Source organism: Colletotrichum lupini, chromosome 2, assembly GCF_023278565.1.
Source record: "Colletotrichum lupini chromosome 2, complete sequence".
NCBI lineage: Eukaryota > Fungi > Ascomycota > Sordariomycetes > Glomerellales > Glomerellaceae > Colletotrichum > Colletotrichum lupini.
Genome location: NC_064675.1, coordinates 1,795,525 through 1,818,499, shown reverse-complemented (window position 1 = coordinate 1,818,499; position 22,975 = coordinate 1,795,525). Strand labels below are relative to the sequence as shown.

The 22,975-nt window shown below is 24.1% G+C and overlaps 1 protein-coding gene across 1 annotated transcript in view; it reads left to right on the top strand.

Annotated features, from left to right (window-relative positions):
• Positions 1–1,619: 1,619 nt before the first annotated feature.
• The window catches only part of CLUP02_02892 (uncharacterized protein), a gene marked incomplete at both ends in the record, with an annotated part of 28,722 nt that continues 7,366 nt past the window's right edge, over positions 1,620–22,975 (top strand). The window contains 3 exons of the mRNA XM_049281920.1: positions 1,620–1,625; positions 11,139–11,144; positions 20,718–20,723. Coding sequence (XP_049139063.1) covers positions 1,620–1,625; positions 11,139–11,144; positions 20,718–20,723 — 18 coding nt within the window. The remainder of the gene's footprint in view (positions 1,626–11,138; positions 11,145–20,717; positions 20,724–22,975) is intronic.

The window sequence follows — 22,975 nt, the reverse complement described above, 5'->3', positions numbered from 1 at the left end:
AATCTTACCCTTATATTCTTTTACTACTTCTTACTCACGTCCCTATTTAGTTATATAATCGTACGATAAAAATTACCGTCCTTAACTACTTAACGGAGTATTCTTAGTATATAAATAATTAAAAGTTAATAAGATTAGTTATATCTCTTAAATTTATACCGTCCGTGTCTAAGCCCTTAGGTATAAAAAACGCCTATACTAACTTAATTAATTTATAAAAGCTTTTTATTTTAATAATTAACTTTTTAACGCTTTATATATACTAAATATTAGTATATACTACTAATAGTATCCGTTTTTAAATGAACTTACCGCTCCGTAAAGTTAATTAAAGTTAACTTAGATAATTTATAAAAAGCTTTATTTTTAGTAAATAAACGATTAAGTCTCGAATTATATAATATATTAGTATATATTCTTAGTAGCCGTATCTTAGTAATTAAATATACTAATCCGTAGTATTAAAAAGAATCTATTATAGAGTACTAAAGTTTTTTAATAAGTAAGTCCTATATAGGGGTTAAGTAATTCTAAGTAATTATATATTAAAGAGCTCTTAATAATAAATATACTCTAACTTAAGGTTCTATTCTTATATAAATAAGGTATTTTAAGGGTTCTCTCGGGGTCTTATTTTATAAATAAATAATTAATATAAAGTATTTAAGAATCTTTATATCCTCTTATATTAAAAAACCTTAGGGTAATTAAAGCCTAACTAAGCTATTTTAGAGGCCGTTTTTACCCTATACCGCGGCTATTATTAAAAACTATTTTTATATTTTTATTTCCTTATTAGTAGCTTATTAATAGTTACTATAGCTATTATTATTACTTTTCTAGCCCGTACGCGGGTTATAAATAAAATAAAATAATTAGCGCTACTATACTAAATAGGATCCTCTAGGTAAACGCTTATTTAATTATTATATATATATTATCGACGGCCGGCGTAATATAAAAATAAAAAAAGAAAGTAAATAAGCTAGAAATAAAAAGTAATATAACTATAGTATAGAACTTATTTTCGCCGCAGGGCAGCTTGCCCATCCCGAATTAAATAGCGGTTTTCGTATCGAAATTACTATATTACGTTAAGCGCGTGCTTAGGATATATTACGCGTATTATATAATTAAAAAGTATACTATATCGTATAATTTCCTTTAAAAGCGTAATCCCGTTAAGGTCGATCTTTTATACCTATAAAGCCGGAAAAAGAACCACCACATAGAACTTATTTTATAAAATAATCGTACTCGCTAATAAAGGATATCCTAAGTAGTTATTTTAGCCTAGCTAATTATTATATATATTACTACGGTTATAACTCTAATAGGTCTTAAAATAAAAGCTATTTTAGGCTTAAAGTACGGAATACGCTCTAATTTAAAAATAAAGTTAGCGTTTTTCGCTTCGCTAATTCGTATTAGCGTTTAGTTAGTAAGTACTTATTTTATAAGTACGTATTATTATATTTAAATTTCCCGCTTATTATATTTAGAGTATTACGGAGTCTAGACTAATAGGGCGACGTTTTTTATTAATAGCGAGGTAGAGCTTAATTTATAACTTATAAGGACCGCATTGTATTCTATTTCTAAGCTAGAAGCGTTTATAAATGAGGGTTTATAATTAAAGGTTTATAAGTAAAGGTCTATAAGTAAAGGGGCTATAATAAACTATATTATAATAAATATATATTAGATACGCTACGTAGCGCTTTAGCTAAAAGCTTAATTTATTTTATTATCGTTATTTTATGACTATATAGGAATAAAACGGGAGTTTTAGATTTAGAAATCGCTTTATAAAGCTAGCTTAAGCTTTTTTAATATAAATTAAAAAGGCTTATAAATTACTAATTAACTAGGTTTTAAACACGCCTTAAAAAAACTTATTAATTAATAAACCTTTTATAACTATAGCTATTTTAACTTTAAATAATATTAATAATAATTAAAATAACTAAAGAAGTTTATTTTTAAGAACGATACCTATTTTAAAAAGCTATTTAAATAGGATCTTTTCTTATTAATTATTAGTAATAACCTCTATAATATCCTTATAAAAGAGGAGGATCGGGAGTTTTATTTATTTTTAACGCTTAAAAATAAATAAAATAGCTTATTAAAACGGTTCTTAAGTATTTCTAAAGCTAATAAAAATCTTATTTTCTTATTAAAGGGTTCCCTAAAGAATAGTAATAAAATTAACGAGGAGAGTTTTCTATTGAAAATTAATAAAGCTAGAGCTATTCATTATTTATATCTCTATAGCCTTTTTTATTTTAATACTAAAAAGGGACGAATAAGTATTCTATTAAACTTTTTTATTTTAAAAAATAGTATAGTTTAGGAATCGAGCTTTTTATTTATAAAAGACGTTTTAAAACCCGTAAACGACCTTTAGTTCGTTTTTTTATTCTCGTATAGCCCCTTAGGAATTTAAATTAGAGAATCTATTAATATACTTATCGTAGAGTTTTTAGATAGTATTTACTTTAATTATTTTAAAATATAAACGTTTAAAAAAAGAGAGGATATTATAAAAGAGGATAATACTATATAGAGCGGAAGGGAAAGTATAAAAAAGAATATAGCTTAATTAATAATATTCGTTTATAAACTAGATATTTTAAAATAAATTATAAATCGTTACTCTAACCTAAATAATGAGAATTAAGTTATATATATAAATAGTAAAATTCATTTTATAATTAATTCTTAAGTATAAGTAGTTTTACGTTTTTTATAAAAGCTAATATATTCTCTTTATCCCCGTATCGGCTGCGTATATAAGCTCTACGTAAATAGTAACAATATATACGGCCCGTAATTAAAAATAGAAACTAAATCGTCGTTTAAAATATAAAATATATATTAAGACTAGTATATAACTAATAAAAATATTAAAGTACGTAATTAAGTTAAACGACTCTTATAGAAATAGCTAATATATAATATAAACGCTCTAATATTTCCTATTTTAAATATAAGAATTAATTCTATAATATATTAAAGTAAGAGTAAGGGAACGACTAAATTTAAGGGTTTATTTTATAATAAATAAATTTACGATTATAAAACAGACTAGGGGATAAATATAGTAAAATATAAAAGGACCCGAATTCTAATTATTATATTATTTAGCTAAGGAAAAAAAAAGGGTTAGGATTAAGAAAAAAAAGAAATATTTAATATAACGATCTAGGTAACTAAATATCGATTTATACCCTAAGATTATTAGGCTTTATTATAAAAATAAGACGTACTTAACGAGCTCCTTTATTACTTAGCTACTTTTTTCGCACTACGCTTAGTCTTTATTATTTTTAATAAATCGTAAAGCGTAGGGCTATACTCTTCTTTCTTATAATTACCTCTTTTTTACTCTTTATAATAATTTTAAAAAATAATAGTAACTATAAAAATAGTTAAATTAGTAGTTAGTATAACCGTACTTTTTATGAAAATAACTCGGTCCCTAATTATATAGTTTTAAATAGCGGCTATTAGCTTTATATTAAAAACCGACTTAACTATAAACTACGTCTCGAACGTTTTTTAATATTTTTATTGAATTACTTTATTTTAATTATAGTATGCAGGAGGGGTTTTTTTTTTTTTTTCTCCTCGTACCCTTTTTATTAAAGTACGTATCGTTTTTCGTTTTTATTTCTAAATATTTAGGATTTAGTAACTTAATCGGGTCCTTATAGCCCTTTAAAATAACTTACGTAATACTTTAAATAATAATTCTAAGTCTCTTATTTTATTTTTTAGAGCGTATTTAGTTCGGGTTATACTTTTTATTATTAAAATACTTTTAACTAAGGACTTTATAAAACGGTAAGAGCTTTAATTTCTTAGTATTAAGTAGTCCGTAGTTAATAATATTATAATATTAATTAAATCCGCGCCCCTAGAAATAGCTATATTTAGTAACGTCTCTTTTTTTATTATTTATAATACGGTACTTAAAATTATTAAATATTATTAAGTCGCATAGATCCTTAAATAGATCGTTTATAATAATAATAAATATAGCCGTTTAAAAAACAAAGAGAGCTTCGTTTTTTACTTTATTTAGCGTATCTTTTTCTTATTTAAGGTCTTTATTAATTAATATAACCTCTTTAAGCTCTTATTTTATTATACTTAACTTAGCCTTAAGCTCGTTTATATATACTTTTAGGGCCTAAATAGCTTTTTATAAGCTATTTAAGGTCCCCTTAAGCTCACTTTTTAAAATAGACGTAGCTTTTTCTATTTTTAAAATATAAGCCTTTATTATAGCCTTATTTACTGTTTTAAAAGACTTGGGTATACGAGTCTTATTAATAAGGGTCTTTATAATTTTAGAACTTATAGTTTTAAAATATATAGTTAGTATTATTATAAGTTACTTAAGGCTAATAGACTTATAAAAATTAGTAATAAAATATCCTAAGTACCTCCGATTTATATTTTATAATACTTATAATAAAAACTTATTATTGAAGTAATATAAAACTAGCTCTTTAATTATAATAAAGAAAGTAGGAGTATAAATAGGATACTAAAATAAAACCTAAATAGGATAAAGGACTTAAAAAAGATATTTATTAATACGTTTTAAGTCCTAGTACGAACTATAAATACTTTTAATAAATTAGGGAGCTAAATCATTTTCTATATTTTTATTCTTAGTAAATCTTATTCTACCTTTAGGGTAATATATAATTATTATTAAATTTTAAATTTTACTAGGTATTACGATAATACGAGGGCTAAATTAATTTATAAAATAATAAATATAGCTTTAATAAAATAAGTCGTTTTAATAGAGACCCCTATTTAGAAAGCGTAGTATCTTTAAATATTAAATCCGGAACCCTTTTAGGGTTTTTAGTATTTTCTTATCTTTTTTAATACTTAAATTCGTCCGTTTTTATTATAAATCTTTAACTATTATAATTACTTACCTCGTTATTAAACTCCTTATTAATAATATAGCCGTATAATTAGTACTTTATAATAAATAAGGTAGAGTATAATATAACGAGGATACGCTAAATAGGCTTATTTAGATCGTAATAATAAAACTTACTTTTAAAAAGTTATATTATATAATATAGTATATATAGTATAATATAAATAATTAAGTATGCGTTATTATCTAGATTTATTTAAGGCTTTATTTTTTAAATAAGTTAAACTTAAGACTAGGCTAAGTAAAAGTAGCTTTTTATTATAATATTAAAGAGTAGCCGCTAACGGCTCTAGCTATAAAATACTAATATAAGATACTAGCTCTTAATACTAATTACGTATTTAAAAAGACTTAGGTTTAACGTAGTACCTTTTTTATAAATAATCAAAAAATAAACTTTAATATATCTAACGTCTCTCTAAACTAATATAATATTAAATACTATCGTATTATAAAAAAAGTAATATCAAAAATACGGATTAAATAATAAGTAATAAAAACGCTAAAATACTAAGCCTAAGTTATTAAGGTAGAAGGTAATTTTAAGTTAATTAATATAATTTTAATAAGCTTCTTAGCTAAGTAAAACGCCTATATTAATTAATAAATAAGCTTTAATTAGTATTAATATAGGACGTAAGAAGCTCTATAAATAGTAATTTATAATATGATATAAAAAGAGATTAGCTAGATCTTCGATCTTTTTACTTATTATTAAGAGCGAAATACTACTAAATTTAGTTATTATTTTAAACTATAGAAATTAGGTTATTAAAGTACTTCTACCCTAAAGACGGGATTACTTTTTTATAACGAGATAGGGCTAGAGTAATTTTTATTTTTTATTATACTCGATATAATAAAATATAAAAAAAGAGATCGACTTATATAGTAAGTAATTAGGAGGATTTAAAAAGATTTAATATCGTATTAAATTATTATACTAAATAGCGTCGTATTAGCTAAGTAATAATATAATACGGAGATTTATTTTTAATTTAGTAACTAAGATACGTAATTAAAGAACTTATATAGTATAGTTTAAATATATATTATAATTTAATTTATTAAGAGGCCGTTACTTATTTTTACGGCCTTTTCCGGACCCTTAGCCTTATATAAAATAAAGTAATATTAAATAACTTAATACCTTTACCTCGCTTAAACTAATAATACGCTATATAATTTTATAACTATAAAAACCCCTCTTTTAAATACTAATTAAATAAGAACGCTACTTTAGTTTTTAAAGCTTACTAATCTATATAAATAGTTCGCGTTTAGTAATAATTAGTTTATTAACTTCTTTAAGCTTATAATAAGAATAAAGGTCGTAAGGATAGAACTTATAAAACTTAAAAACGAAGAGATATATTATAAATAAATAAAAATAGATATAAGATATTATAAAGCCAGGCCCTTTTCCTATATTCTAACTATATTATATTATACTTTAATATTAGGCATATTAGTAATATATCAATAATAATAATAGCTATTATATAATAATAGTTTTTAATATTATAGCTTTAGGGGTATAGCTTAGAAAAACTAATTTCTAGAACGATATAAATAGTATAAGAGATATTTAATAAATCTAGATTAATAAACTAGAATATAGATATCCTCACTAATTTAACTATACTCTAACTCTCGAGTTTCTTTAATTTAAATTCGATTTAGTATTAATTATAAGAAATACCGAACTCGTAGATCTATATCCGCGCTATTTAATACTAGCTATACGTCATTATAGAGCTATTTTTATTACTATTTCTTAACGTCCCTATATAAAATGAAGTCCTATATATATATCTTATTTAATATAATAAGCCCTATATATAATAATAAGCAATACTTTAATATTAATAATAAATCGTAGCCCTTAATAATTATTAATTATAAATAGAGGCGCCTTTATATATAAAATACTACCGTTATTATTATAGCTATTACGGTTTATAAAAAGAGCTTATTAAATACGGTTATTATTATAGTACTTTAGTTAATTAACGGGTTTTAAACGGCTAACGTAAGGTTTTTAAAAACTACTTCTCTTCTTTTTAAGTTATAACGAGCGTTAAATAATATTAAGTAGTAAATAATTAAATAACCCGCTTAGTATTATTAAAATTATAACTGTTAAAATACGAAATATCTCGGGGATTCCCTATATAAGAAATATATAAAGTCTTTATTAACTAAAATAAAGTCTATATACTTAATTACGTTACTAAAAAGATTATAAAGAATAAAACGATAGATTTCTTTTATTTATATTATTATTAGGTATTATAACGCTATTTTTAAATAAAAGTTATTACTTTTTTTATATATTAGCTAAAAGAAGTTAATTAGTTAAAAAGAACGACTTATATATAAGTTAATATAGAATAGCGAGAGCCTATTCTAATATTAACGAGCGTCTTAGAGTAGTATCTACTTCTTAAGTAATAATAAAAAAGGCTATTATAAAGCGATCCTTTAAAAAAAAGAGTATAGGGGGGTAAAAAGGTCTAGACCCGCCTTTTATATTTATATAAAAAGCTATTTAGTAAGAACTGTTTTAGATAATAAAAATAACTAATATAAATATAAATAGAAGAACGCAAAAGTCTTATAAAAAAGGCACTTTTAAAAGCTTATACTTTTTTATATAGTATTTATAGCCGGTTATATTCTTAACTTCTATAAAAGCTTTTAAATATAAGTAACGAAGTAGTATATTAAAAATAGTAAGCGTTTCGAGTCTTATAATTCTCTAAGGTACGCTTATATAAAATAGATAATAAAAAATATTTACCTTATAAAAATAACTTAGAAATAATTAAAAACTATAATAATACTAATCTCTTTTTTTTAAAAAGACTTAAGGTAAATAAGATCGCTCGCGAGTATTAAACTAAGCTATTACTAATTTTTAAAATTAATAAAAAACCTTACTTTTAGTATATTATATAAAAATTTAAGAGTACGTTTTATAAAAATAGGCGTTATAACTATAAGTCTATACGAAGTTTATTTAATTTATAACGTATTTTTATATCCTTATTAAGACGGTCTATTTAGTAATTAACTATCTTAACTAATTTCTCTTAGTTCGAGTCGTATTAAAATACTATTTCGACGTTATTAGAGCGATTATTTTTATTATTATAACCGAGTTTAAAAAATTAAGTATACTTTTTATATTTAAACTTAATAGTAGTTTTATAGAGCAATATTAACTAGAAAATATTCTTTTTATTAAGGTAACTATAGTTAACGTTTTAAAAAACTCGCTTAAATTACCGAGTCCGTTCGTATTCCTTTATTAAATTAGTACTATAAACGTAAAAGTACTAAATATACTCCCGCTTATGTAGTATTTATTAACGTATAGCTTACTAAATAAAAAATACGTTAGAATTAAACCGAGCCGTATTATAGTAGCGGCTTATTACTTTATTCTACGGATTATATATATAAAGAATTATCTCGAACTCGATTAAATAAGAAACTCTCCTATAGCTACTACTAAAGCTAATACTAAAATAAAGCTACAAATATATTAAGCTCTTTAGGTATAAGGTAATAAAACTAAGACTACTAATAATTATATTATAAAATACTAATTAATAAGAATAAAATATTATACTTATTAAAGCTATGCGGATTACTTAGTTCAAAAAAGTAATTAAGGTCGTAGACCTTATTTCGAACGGCATTCTTCCTTTTTGTTTATAATACTTTAAACCGTAAGATTATAAGGGCCTATATATTCCTTTTTAAAACGAGTTAGTAAATAGCTCGCTAGAGAATATCTTAAGCTCGTTAAAGTTTAGTTTATAAAATAAATAAGAAAAGGAGATATAAAAAGATATAAGTAATAATTTTTCTAATAAGTATAGTAGAGCTTTTTATTTTATTATCTATAAGTAATAATAAACTTTAAACCTAACGCTTAATTAATAATTATAACGACTTATAAAGGACTATATAGTATTCGCTATAGTTATATTATTAACTAGCTAGCTTATATAACTTAATAATTCTTACCTTACCTAAGTAAGCTTTAAATAGCGTTATAATAAAATAAAGTTATATTAGCTAGCCTAAAATTTTATTTATTTTATATTATATTACTTATTACGTAAGTATTCTTAAATAAGCATAACTTACTTCCTTTTTTATTTATCCTTTATTTATATAAATAAATAAATTATATAACTTATTATAAGCTAAATTATAAAGGGCTAAAATTAAGTCTACTTTCGTTTTAGGGACTATATAGCGACGTATTATTCGCTACGACCTACTTATATATACTAAAAAAGGTCGTAGCTTATTTCGCTAAGTAAAAGTAAATAGGGTTCTATTATAAATAAAAATTAATAACTTATAATAAAGCTTAGGTTATATAGTATAGTACTAATTACTTATACTAGGGCCTAGATCTCTCCTAATTAAACCTTAAAATTATTTATTAATAACGCTAACTTAAATAGTATTATTTACTTAGTTTACCTTTATTTAGGCCTACTAGCTTTTCTTAATATATCCCGATATTCTTAAAAAAAAAAGTTTTAGTTATTAATATAGCCTTAGTACTCGAACTAGGTATATTTATTATAGAGGTTTACTAATATATTTATTATAACTACTATTAGTTAGTAATAGTAAATTTATATGCTATAAGCGTATTATTACGCTAGGAGTAGTTAAAAGCGTAAAGATATATATATAATTTATTATACCCTAGCTAGGCTAACTAGGGCTCGTTTAATTATTTATATATTCTCTATTTTTATTCGGATTCTTATTTTTTAAAAGCCTATATAAGTTATTAAGGGATAATATAGGCTATTTTATATAAAACGAATATTGCTTTTTATAACCGAACTTACGTATAGACTAATTAGTCTTAACTTAGCCTATTATAAAAAACTAATAAGTAATAAATAGCCCCTTTAATTACTTAATCAGGGACCCTTTATTTTATATTAATATAACTAATTATAATATACTTAAAAATATTAAATAATTTAGTTTTTATAATAATCTATTTAGCTATACTTACGGTTATTAAGAATAATACCCTAGCCTATAAGTAAATAATAATAATAAACTACTATATTAATATTTTTATAAAAAATAAAGCCGCTCTAATAACTACCTAACGAACGCACAATTTAAGAAAAAAACCGGGATTTATATAATAACTTAATTAGAGCTAGGGGAATTATTAGTATTACTAAATACGAACGAGAGTATAATTATAATAATTATAATAAAGGGTGTTATAATCGTAGATATAAAGAGAAAGAAGCTTATAAATATAGCCGTTATTAATATATTCGTTAGAGGGGCTTTTAATAGTATAATTATAGCGGTTATACTAAAAATAATATATACAAATAGGATTAAGAAGTATACGCCCTATAGTTATTATATAATTATAATAGCTATAGTATATTAGTCTATTTTAATACTTTAAATCTATTTTTCTATAAAAAGGTAGGGAACCTTATATTTATTAATAATAAAAGATTTTATCTTTTTAAAAAAAGGTATTATATAAGGAGTACGCATTTTGCTCCGAGGACTACTTTAAAAACGGCGGTTATATATATTATAATAGCGTAAATATTTAAATATTATATAAGACTTATTTTTAGTTAAGTCTAAAACGACCCTTCTTTATATATTAGTAACTAAGGACGCTAAGTATTTATAATTTACTTTTTATAACCTAGTTAAAACTATAATAACCGATTTATTTATTACTCTAAACGCCTCTTTATAACTTTTAATATAAATTCTTATTATAAAAAAAGTAGCTACCCCCTTAATATTACGATATAGAGAGTTATTAAGCTCTATTTATTAAATTAGAAATAGAACGTACTCGTAACTCTAATAAGCTATAATAACTATTAATAATAAATAGATCGACCGCTTAGTTACTAATTAGTAAGTTATTATAATAAAAATTCTCGCTTTATTTTATAAAAACTAAGTTAAATTAGCTAACTTTTATTATTACTAAATATATACGATTCGGCTCTAATCCCTATAGTATTATACGGATACTAAAGCTTATAGTTACGCTTATACTATATATTACTTTTTAAAAACGGATCTTCTTTTTATTAAAAAAGATAAAACTTATTAAAAATCGCTATAGCGACCTGTTTATAAAATATATTATAAGAAATATTTAGAGTAAATATAATATATAAAAGTATATAGAGAAATAAGCTCTGGGCCGGATTTAAAAGCGTCTATATATAGCTTTTAACGGTAGCGTTTCTCTTTTTACTTTAAATTAGAGGTAATATATAATATAATAGGAGCTATATTTAATGATTATAAGAGAGCTTAAGAATTATATATAACTTTAAGAGAACTAAACTTAATACTAAATATATAATAATAAGTACTTAAATAAATTATCTTTTATTTTTATTTACTTATTATAATAAAAGCTATATATACTATAAGCATATTAAAATATATAGTATATATATTATATCCTAAGAATAGTTTTAAATATTACTAATATCCTATATCTTAGTTATAAGAGGAGTTTAAATATTTATAATCCTAGAAATTATAATATTTAAGAAATATTAGAAATCCTTAATATCGAGCGAAATACCTCGCGACTTATAGTATAGCTTATAATATAACTTCGTTTTTAATCTTATTTAATATTATAAATATTATATAGTAATATAAGTAAGAGAAATAACGTACCTATTAGTCCTCTAATAATTCTAAGCTCGACTAGCGTTATTATATATATATTATAAAGAGGATACTTTTTAATAATAGTTAAGAAGACGACTTTTATAAACATAGTCGTTTTTTATATTTATATATTTATTTATATACGGCTCGATTTGATTAGTAAATTAAATTAGGATTAGTTAGTTTTTATTATTACTAGAGCCGAAGTAGACTTCGTAATAATATACGCTAATCCGTACTTTTAGCCTACGCCTCTAGGATCTCGATTATATATAATAAGAGAAGTTAAAAGTAGCTAAGAAAATCTAAAAGTAGTTAAAATTATATAACTTTAAAAAAAAGCAGGTTATAACTATGCTTAAGGCTAAGAGAAATGTCTTATATTTTATAAATATAAATATATTATAAGTCCGAAGCTAGTACCCTTTAATAACTAATATTATTAAATATCTACTATAATATTTTAGGTCGTCCGGGTCCTAAGCTACTTAGCTATTATATTTAATATCTTATGTTACGTTTTAGGGGAGTAGTATATATATTAGCTTATAAAAAGGTAGACTTCTTTTTAACTACGCGGCTTTTTAAATTTTTATATCAATTAGGGTACGCTAATAAATAAAAGATATAAAATAGTTACGTTTTATAAAATTATAATAGGTAATTAGAACTAGTCGGTCCTTAACTTAAACTATTATATAATAAATTACGATAGTTTTCTAATAATATAAAATAAATAAGTTTATATTAAAGTTACTTTTATAAAATACTAATAACTATAAGTAGATCCTTCTTCTTATCTACCGGTCCTTACTCGTTAAATAATATAATAAAGTCGTAGGCTAATTATAAGTATAATACGTAAAATAATAATAATAACGAGCGTTATATTAATTACGGGATAGACCTTAGTAAGACGTACGCCCTAACGTACTATGATGAGCGACTAATATATCTTAGATTAAGTAGTTAGTAATAATAATAGTACTTTATTCTATAGTTAATAACCCTATAAGGGGCTTATTTTTAGCTAAAAATAAGTTAGCTAGTTTAGTTTAAGTATAATAAACTAGGGTAGTAACAGAACGTTATTAATATATTTAAATCGGTTATTCTTATTTTAGTAATAGTACCCTTATTACGGGCCTTAGTAAAGCGTAGACTATTTTATAATTATTAATAAGTAGTAATAAATATGCGCGGATATTTAATAAGTTTAATAAAGCGCTTAAGAGGGTAGATTAAAAGCGCTTATTTAGGTAAGGTATTATAGTATAGCCGTTATGAATACTAGTCCTTACCTTAGCCTTATTAGAGTATTTATTCTATAAGTACGAATGATTCGTAGTTATAATACTAAATAATTACTAATATATAATCTCTTACCGTCTATTTCTCTATTAATATAATAATATATTACTCTTACGTTGTATATCTAATTAATTATATTAATTACTACTTATACGTTTAAAGTATAACTAGGTATTATTTTAATTTAGTAATTCTAGTTATAAAAACTTTTTATATTAATATTAATATTTAGTAATCGGTCTCTCGAGTTAAAATAATATAATAGAGGGTAAAAACCGATCTATGTTCCGAACGAATACTTTAAAAGTCGACCTTATTTTAATAATATAACGAGAAAGGTCCCGGTTTAGTATAGTATAAAAATCGTAAATATTTTATAAAACGCTTATATATCCCGTTACGTATATTTTATTAAAAAAAGGCTCAGATCGTAATATATATAAATTAAGTTGTAAACCGGCCGTATTAAATACTTAAAGCTATTTATATAAGCTACTTAGTCTTTCGAAATTATACGTATTATATTAAAAATATGCGTCGTCTTAAGAAGGTTCCCGTAAAGTTAATTTATTTTTAAGACTTTTTTTATTATTTATTTAGGCTTTATATTTCTAAGTATAAAAGATCGACCTTATTAAGATTAGGCTTTTAAAAAAATTATATAATATAGTATACTTTTTAAATTTATAATATGCATAATATACGCTAAGTATACGCTTAACTTAATAAAATAATATAACTATAAAACCGTAATATAACGCAGGATCTTAATAAAGTTACTTTTATAAAATAGTACTAAAAGTCCGCAAAGCTTTTATCTTCCGCAATACGTTAGCGTTTAAAAATAAAAGTTAAGTTAGTCTACGAAGCTAATACTAATAAAAAACTACTTCTCTTATTACTTTTTAATTCCTTAGCTTTTAACTTATATTTAATTATTGCGAAGTTTATCGCCCTATGGGTCCTTTAACTTAGCCTCGTATAATAGTATATAATAGCTAATACTTCCCCTCCCTACTTTACTTATTTTAAAGTCTTATAGTTAACTTTTTATTCGTAGTGCTTATTATAATATTATCTTACGCTAAGTAGTAAATACGTAGTACCCTAAGTTTAGAAATAAATATGCTAAGCTATATTACGAGTTTTAATAAACTAAGCGCGCTATAACTAATATCTAAATTGTATTATATTATTAGTTAAGTATATTTAATACGCTAACTTATTTTTTTATAAGCTAATTATATTTACTATTTACTTAAGAGCGCAAACCCCGCGGGAAACTAAGAATATATTAATAAGAAATACTCTTTCTTAAGACTTAACTATAAATAAATATTTTATAATAAATTTTAAAACTATACTTATGAAAAAAACGTATAGGAGGCTAAACTTATATAGTTTAGTCCGGGCTACTACCTATATTTTACTTCTTTATATTACGTAAATACTACGTAAGTCCTACTTAGTAATCTATTTCTATAAATACTCTACTTATATAATCTCTCTCCCTTAATTAAGGGTTAATATATATATTAAGAAATTATACTTCTATAACTTTACGGAAGTCGGGCTCTTATTACTTAAAATAGTACTAAATAAGGTTCTATTACGGATTATTTATATGCGCCTTTTTTTAAATTTATATATTAATTTTTAAAAAGAAAACGGCTTACGGCCGGTTTTGGAATTAAGTAGTATTTTAAAATATATTATATCTTACGACTCTAATACTATTTATATTATTATATTATTAAGTATTAGTAAAGTAAGCGTAGGTTATAATACCCCTCTCTAAGTATATTTAACTCTTAGAGCTATAAAAGTTATTATAAATACTACTATAACCCGTTACTTATATATATATCGTATACTTAGATCGTAAGCTCCTATTTAGTAATACTCTCTAAATTAAAAAACCTATTAAGAGCACTAACCTAGATATACTAATATATAGTTTATAAATACTTTATAAGCCGAATATATACGTATTTATAATTTTAAATCGTAGTTTAGCGTCGTTAGTTATAATAAATAGGGTAGAAATAATATAAGTACCCCCGTACGTACTTACGGGGGCTAAGCCGTTATTTTTTAGCTTACGTAATAATATATTTTAAAAAGTAGATTTACTTATACCTACTCCGATTATTATATTAAATTATTAAAAAAAGGCGTATATTATTATAGCGATTACTTCGTTGTTTTTATTATAAAAAGCATACGACGCTATATTTTACGCGTTTAAAATAGAGCTATAGCTAAGACTAAGAAGGATGCGCGTCGGTACTTATACTTTTATTAATATCTTAATATCTTATAGTATTATTAACCCAGAGGTAATAATAACTAGAGTCTAGCCCGCCCAGATCGGCCACTAGTAGTTATTAAATACCGTAATAAGTCGACTAATAATAATAAATACTAATATTAGCGTAAATATAATAAAGAAGAGTATAACGCTAATCTAAACCGGAGTAAACCCCTTAATATTTATAAAGTATAGGGGTACGTAATAAAGCTACTTATATATTTATAATTACTATTAGCGTATTACGTTACGTACTTAATATTATATTACTCTTATTATAAGGCTTTAAATAGCGCCGTAAATATACGTTATAATAGAGCTAATAGTTTAAAAAAGTCGGCGTTATAAAAACGGGGATATTATAAAATATAATTTATAAATAATAATTAGCGCTATACTAACTACCCCGAGTAATAATAATATAAGAGTACTTATGCTACTTTAATTATAATATAAACTACCCTAAGAGACGGTTATTAATAACAAAGTAGCCGAGTTAATAAATATAGCGTTCCCTAGCTAGTTTATATCCTCGAGTTTTTTATGTATTTTATTAACTAAAGACGTAATATTAACGAGCTAAAGTACGAAAATAAGTCTAATTACGTAAAATAGGAACATAATATAAAAAATCTAACGCTAAGTTATATACTAAGTAATAATACTACTTAGTATAGGACTAGTATAATTACTTAACGCTTATATTACCTAATGAGAAATAAATAGCGTAGTTAGTAAAAAGAAAAACGAGTTCGAGAGGGAGGGTCCTTATACTACGTTATATTACGTAAGTCGGACTAGTAAAAAGATAAAGTTAGTAAAAATTAAGAAGTATAAAACGATAATATTAGTACTACCGATATTTTAAAGAGACCGTCTTATTAATATTAAGCTAATAGAACGTAATACGTAATATAAAACCGTACTTAGAATAAAAAAAGTAACTGAAATAGTTAAGTATAGCCGTTAACTAAGTACGTAGCTTAGATTTATAATAAATAATATTAGTATAGCGTTAGTTAAGAAGTACGCCGTGCTTATTTAAAAGCTATTATACGTACTAAGCTCGAGGTTTATAACGATAGTTTATAATTATAAATATATAAAAAATAGAAATCTGTTTAGGGGGATATTAAACTTATAAAGAGGTTATAATAATATAAGTATTAAGGGTAATTATAAGTAATAATAAGGCGGCCGTTATTATAATAGCAAGATAATATTATAAGGGCTTTTATTAAAATAAGTTTTAACTAAGGGTATTATTTCCTAGCTCTTTAAAATAAACACTTTATAAATAATAAACGTATAGAAATATATTAAAAAATAAAAGTAGAGGATTATATAAGAAGTATGGGTAAAGAGTAATAAGAACTTATTAAAACGTAAATTTTAAGTCGGACCTAAAGGGCCTCTATTTTTATATAATAAAAAGTAATATTAAAATACTTATTTAAAAACGGAGACCGATAAGTAGTAGTAGAGGCGCTTTTAGTATTTAAATATTAAGCTTATTTATAGTAAATAGCTTATATATAATTATTATAAAGAGTTAAATAAAAGCCTATTTACGTTACGAATAAATAAGAAAAGCCGCTCCTAGCTATATAAACGGTAATATCTAGTAACCTAAAAAATGCTTTTAGTATAAGGCTTTAATAATAAATTATAAATATAAGTTAAATAATTAGAATATATAAAGCTTAATACGAGATCTAAATAGCTAACTAAAGCTTTATTACGCTATATATTATTATTATAAATAATTATAAAGTCTTTTATTGTCTTATTATATACCCTTTTACCTCCGTAATATTAAAAATATTATAATACGCTTTGCGGGTTATTTAGAAGCGTTACCCGCTCGCTTTTTTTTAAAATATAAGAGAAGTAATTTTAAAATACCTACTATAAAAAGCCTTTAAGTAAGCTAAAGTATTATTATATTTTATAAATAAATAGATTAACTTAATAAAAATCGTAACTAATTATATTAATACTTTAAAATAAAAAGTATTATTATTATTACGACTTTTTATTAGAGGTAAGTAAGTAAACGTCGATATAATTACGGAATATCTTTACTTATTATAGCTAGCTTATCCGTTTTTTTATTTTAATAATTTAGTAATCTTTATATTCAATAATATAAAAATAGCTACGAGGCTTTATAAGACTTTTAATATTACTATACTTATTTTATATAATTATAACGGGGCGTAGTTCGTAACTATTATTTACGTAAATTACGTATAGCTATACGGAGTATAAGCTAAAAGTAGCTCGAAATTAAAGTAATAGGCCTAAGCCTTATTTCCTAGCTATACGGTCTATTTTTCTAAGCTACTTATTATAATACTAAATAAGAATACCGGAGTATTAATATTACTAAGCTTATAAATACTAGCTAGCGGGGGTATACTTATACTATATACTAACGCTACTTTTTTATAAAATTTGCGAGTATAAATATATATAAAGCTTTTAGCCTAAAATCTAAATATTAAGGACTTTAATATTTTTGAGCGGCTTTAATAAGTATAATTAAAATACTTTACTTTTTTTAACGAAGCGTTTATATATAAAAGAACTTCGCTATTACTAATTAGCTTAATTTTTATAGCTAATATAGGGAGTAATATCGGTCTATTTATATTTAGTACCTCTCCCTCGCTATCTTAGCTATTTTCGCCCATTAAAAAAGGGCCCTTTTTAATAAAATAAGGCTTAAGCAAAACTACTTATACGTTACCTAAAGATCTATACGGTTTATTATTATCTTTATATATAGTTAGCCCCTTTTTTAAAATAATTAAACTACGTAACGGTCTTATTTTTAATACGAGGATTTATTAAACTTTAAACTTAATATTACTTCTTATACCGCCCCCTATACTAAAAGAATATAGAACTATTCTTAGTATACTTAGTAAGGCCGTAGCCTTTTATTAAAGCTCTTATTTATTAAAAAATACTAAATTAGTAATAATATAGTTAATTATTAAGAGCGGCTCTAAGAGCGAGTTCTATTACTATTATATTAGTTTACTATTTTATAAAAAGATAGCCCGCCTTAGTAGCGATTAGGACGTCGCTTTATATTTAAAAATTAATATTATTAAGTGCGAAATTAGAGAGATAAGGCGTTACTAATTAGATTTTTAAATTTAATATAATATTTATAATTTATACTATAACTAGGGGCCGGGTCGATTTATACTTCTTTATATACTACTAGAGGGTTTTTAAGTAGGGTAAAGAAATAGAATAAAGTAATAAGTATAGCTTAAAAAAGTTTATAAACGGCTCTAAAACAATTATAACCCCCTATTAAGATATCTAGACGTTACTAAAGAGCTATATACTACTTTAGTTTATATAAAACTCCTATATAAAAAATTAATAATCGATAATTACTACTTTAAAATATATTAAGTATTATTGGAGCCGGAGTTTGTTACTTATATAAGCCTTAGTCCCTAACTAGCTATACCGATATTAAAGTAGAGAACCCGTTTATACGCGCTATATATTATTTATAAAATACGTAAGTAATAGTAATAAAAAAAATAAGGAATAAGGTATTTATAAAATCTAGCGTAATTAACGTTTTATATATTTAGTTATAAACGTCCTATATAACTTAATTAAATTAAATATAGTTTATATAATATAGGTTTAGTATATAATAAACTATAAATTCCGGATCCTTTATTTACCTATCCGTTTTTTAGCTACGTATAATAATATAATAGCTATCTAAACTAGCTCTACCTCGCTACTTAAATAAAAAAATAAGAAACGACTTTAATAATATCTTAATTTATATATTAATATATATTAAGAGCTTATTAGTGCTTTTTATAATATTCAACGAAAGTTATTTAATAAGACTTCTAAATATTAGTACGTCTTTAGAAATCTATAAGTATATATAGTAAATACTCCTTATATACTAATATATATAAAGATTTATAAACCACTCTAGGCCTTAGCCGTAAAGTAAATTAATATAATCTTAGCGAGTTTATATAATATATATACTATTACCTATTATTTTTTAGATTTACGATTCGGCTTTAAATACTTATTATCTTCGTTCTTACGCCCCTTTTTTTAATACTATAATTTCTAACATTATTATAGCCCTATATATCGTTTTAATATTAGTCGTACTTATAATAACTATTAGGACTTTATAGAATAAAGCGAATAAAAAGAAGGGAATAGTATAGATTTTAATACGTAACTTATTATATTAATAATGCGGGACTAACGGTAGTAAAGCTATATAAATAAGTAAAACGCTTTATTTAGGTCCCTAATTTAGTTAGGTTTATTATTATAATAGCATAAAGTACCGTAGCTAGCGTGGTTATTACTACGGTCGTATTAAGCAAATCCTTAGTTACTACGAGTTTATTATTTAGTATATTAATAAGTATTAAATACGCGTACGTAGCTTTAAAATGCGTAGCGATTCTAGGCTATGCCTTTTACTTAATATAAGACCTAGCCGCGTTTATCCCTTTGTCTAAGGAAATTAAATAGCTATAGAAACTAGTAAAGAAATACCCTAACTTAAAAACCGTTATATTTGCTGGGCTCGGCTTAGTTTTAGTATTAATTATACTATTACTTATTATTCTTAAGTTTAGGCTACTTTACTTCGTATCGCTAGGGCTAGATATTATTATTATTATCCTCTTTATAATAATAACGGCCTATATAGTCTCTTTATATAAGGTATTTTAAGTTATAGTAGGCCTATTTAGAGTTAAAGCGAATAAAGGGGATATTTATAGAGTATTTATTATAGATTTATTATTATATTTAATTATAACTACGCTCGCTCTTATATAGACTATATTATAAAAAAGGGATTAAGATACTAAGGGGTTTTAATAAGTAATATACGGCTTTTTTTTTAGCTAAAGCGAGCGCCTTTTTTATATAAAACTAAATAAGAGACGGCGGATAAGGGATAGAAATAGCTATTTTAAATCGTATAGAGAGCTAAAATAACTAGTAAAATTTCGAGCGTTTAAAGCTTATTTTAAGTAAGCTAAGTACTTCGTATTTAAAAGATTACGGCGGCATTTCTATTTATAAGTAAATTTGTTAAATATAATATTATTATTATAGTATATAATCCTAGTGCTTCAGAAGATATCGTTTTAATTATTGTCCTACGGTAATTCTCTATACGTTATTTTATTATTTATAGCCTATTTTTAGGCGTTAGTATGCTTATATATAATTAGTATAAGCGTTTATAATATTATATTCCTAAATATTACGATCGCTTTCGTATCCGGACTAACGGGGCTAGCGAATAGACTATTTTATAATATTAAGTAGCTCGTGCGCCCCGATACGGACTCTTATTAGTCGGACGTACTAAATAATCCTCTTATAGTAATTAGTTAATAAACGTTAAAAAAGACCTTTATACGCCTCGGGATCTTTTTTAAAAAAGTATAATTTAAAAGTTAGTCGAGGGGCGAGCTTATAGCTTTTATTAACTATAATACTATAAAGTTAATTATAAAAAATCCCTACGGTAGTAACTACGTTCCCGATCTAATATCCCTAAGAATTATAATAACTAAACTACGACTTATTATCGATCGTATTAACTTAAGTATTTAGAAACTTAATTATTAGCTCTGTATTCTAAATAACGTATAAGAGCGATTATAGAAGCTAGGGTTATTAATAATAAAAAAAGTAGATTAGGATAATCCCGTTACGTAAATTCGGTTAAAAAAAGCGCTCTTTAACTATAAATTAGAAGTAAGGGAGACGTAAATAAAAAGGTTATATAGCTACGATTATTATAGAGTTCACCGTATATTAGCCTTAAGGATTAAATTAAAAAGATATATATATATTAATATATATTACTAAGGGGGAATTGCTAGTAAAGATATTTATAAAGGGTAAGCTTTTAGAAATATTTACATATTTAAAATAATAGAAAGAATTAATACCCTCTATTTTCCTCTACTTAGAACTACCGTCTATATAACTTACGGAGTAGTAGCTATAGGGCTGGTTTATAATTTATTACCGTATTAGTATATGCCTTCTTAAATAGTTTAATATAACGTAACTACGATAGTATTAAACTAAATAGCTTATTTAAAATACTAGTAACTTTCTAGCTACTTAGTAATTTTAAAGGGCTTATACTTATATTCGTTTTATTTTACTAATTTATAATTATATAAAATTAGGCTATTAAACTAAAAGGATCTACCCTAACCCCGACTAAATACTACCGTTATCTTTAATAAAGAATATATCTAAGTTAGATATCCTCTTATTAATACTCCGATCTAAGTAAAAACTTAAGGTATTCTCGCTATTAATAACTAATATTTTTTAATATTTTATTAAAGCCTTATTTTATTATAAGTTTTTAAGTAGTTAGCGTATTATTATAAAAAGAGTAAGTATAGACTTTAATAAGCGCGCCTATATATATTTATTAGTATTTATTAAAAAAGAATATTATCTTACTTATAGGCCCCATATCCTATCGAATTACTATTAATAAGTTATATTCTTCTTAATTTAACGATCGTTAATTAATAAATATATATATTTTAAATTATAAGCTAGGTTTTTGAATTTATAATAAGTAGGTAATAAGCGACCTTAGTTATATTACGTTTTAATAGTCCTATATTTAAAAGTAACCTTATTAATATAGTTAACCGATCTAATATAAGATTATTATATAATAAATAGTAATAGCTCTAATTAGCTTTTTATAGCGTCCTTAATAAGCTAAGAGCGGCCATAAAGTCTAGTTATTAATAAAAAGTAAAAAAGCTATTTTTTACTATTTTATTTTAAGCCTAACTAAGTCCTTATAGTATAAGAACTATTTATTAATAACTAAAAAATCGTAATAAAGTAGGCCTTATTATTTTTATATTATATACTAAAATATAAACGTCTTATTAAAAAAAATATAATAATATTAAGCGAGCCTCGGGCTAGAGTAATAATAAGTAGCGAGTTTAAAACGGAGCTTCTTTTAGCCCTATTAAAAAAGCTCCCTTAGCCCCTCTAAGCTATACTTATATCGCTTCTTATAATATATCGCTAGCTATTTTAAAGTTATATTTTAATAACGTCTTTTTATAAAGTAGCTAAAGCTAATTTTATAGTTAATAATAAGGGGTATATTATTTAAAGATTAGTAATTAAATTATTATATTAATAACTATTTATATACTAAGTCTCCCTCCCCGTATTTACGGCCCTTAGTAATTTATTTTTTAAGGGTAGCTATTTAATATTAAGTCGAACGACGTTATAAAAGACGCTTCTGTCCCCTCGAACTACCGTATTATCTTTATAAACTCTAAGGGCTAATACTACCGTGCTAGTAATATCCTATAAAGTTAGACTAGCCGGCTAGCTAGCCGGTAATGCCCCGCTTATAATAGTCCTATTTCTCTATACCGCAGCTTAGAAATTAAAGCGCTAGCCTAGATCTAGCCCCCTATTATTACTGCGACCCGATCCGCGTCTAGCCTATAACCGGCCGTGTCCCGTATAAAGTAAATAGGAAAGATAAAGTAACGCTTATACTAATGCGGCTATGTACGCTCCCGCCTACCGACTCTACCTTA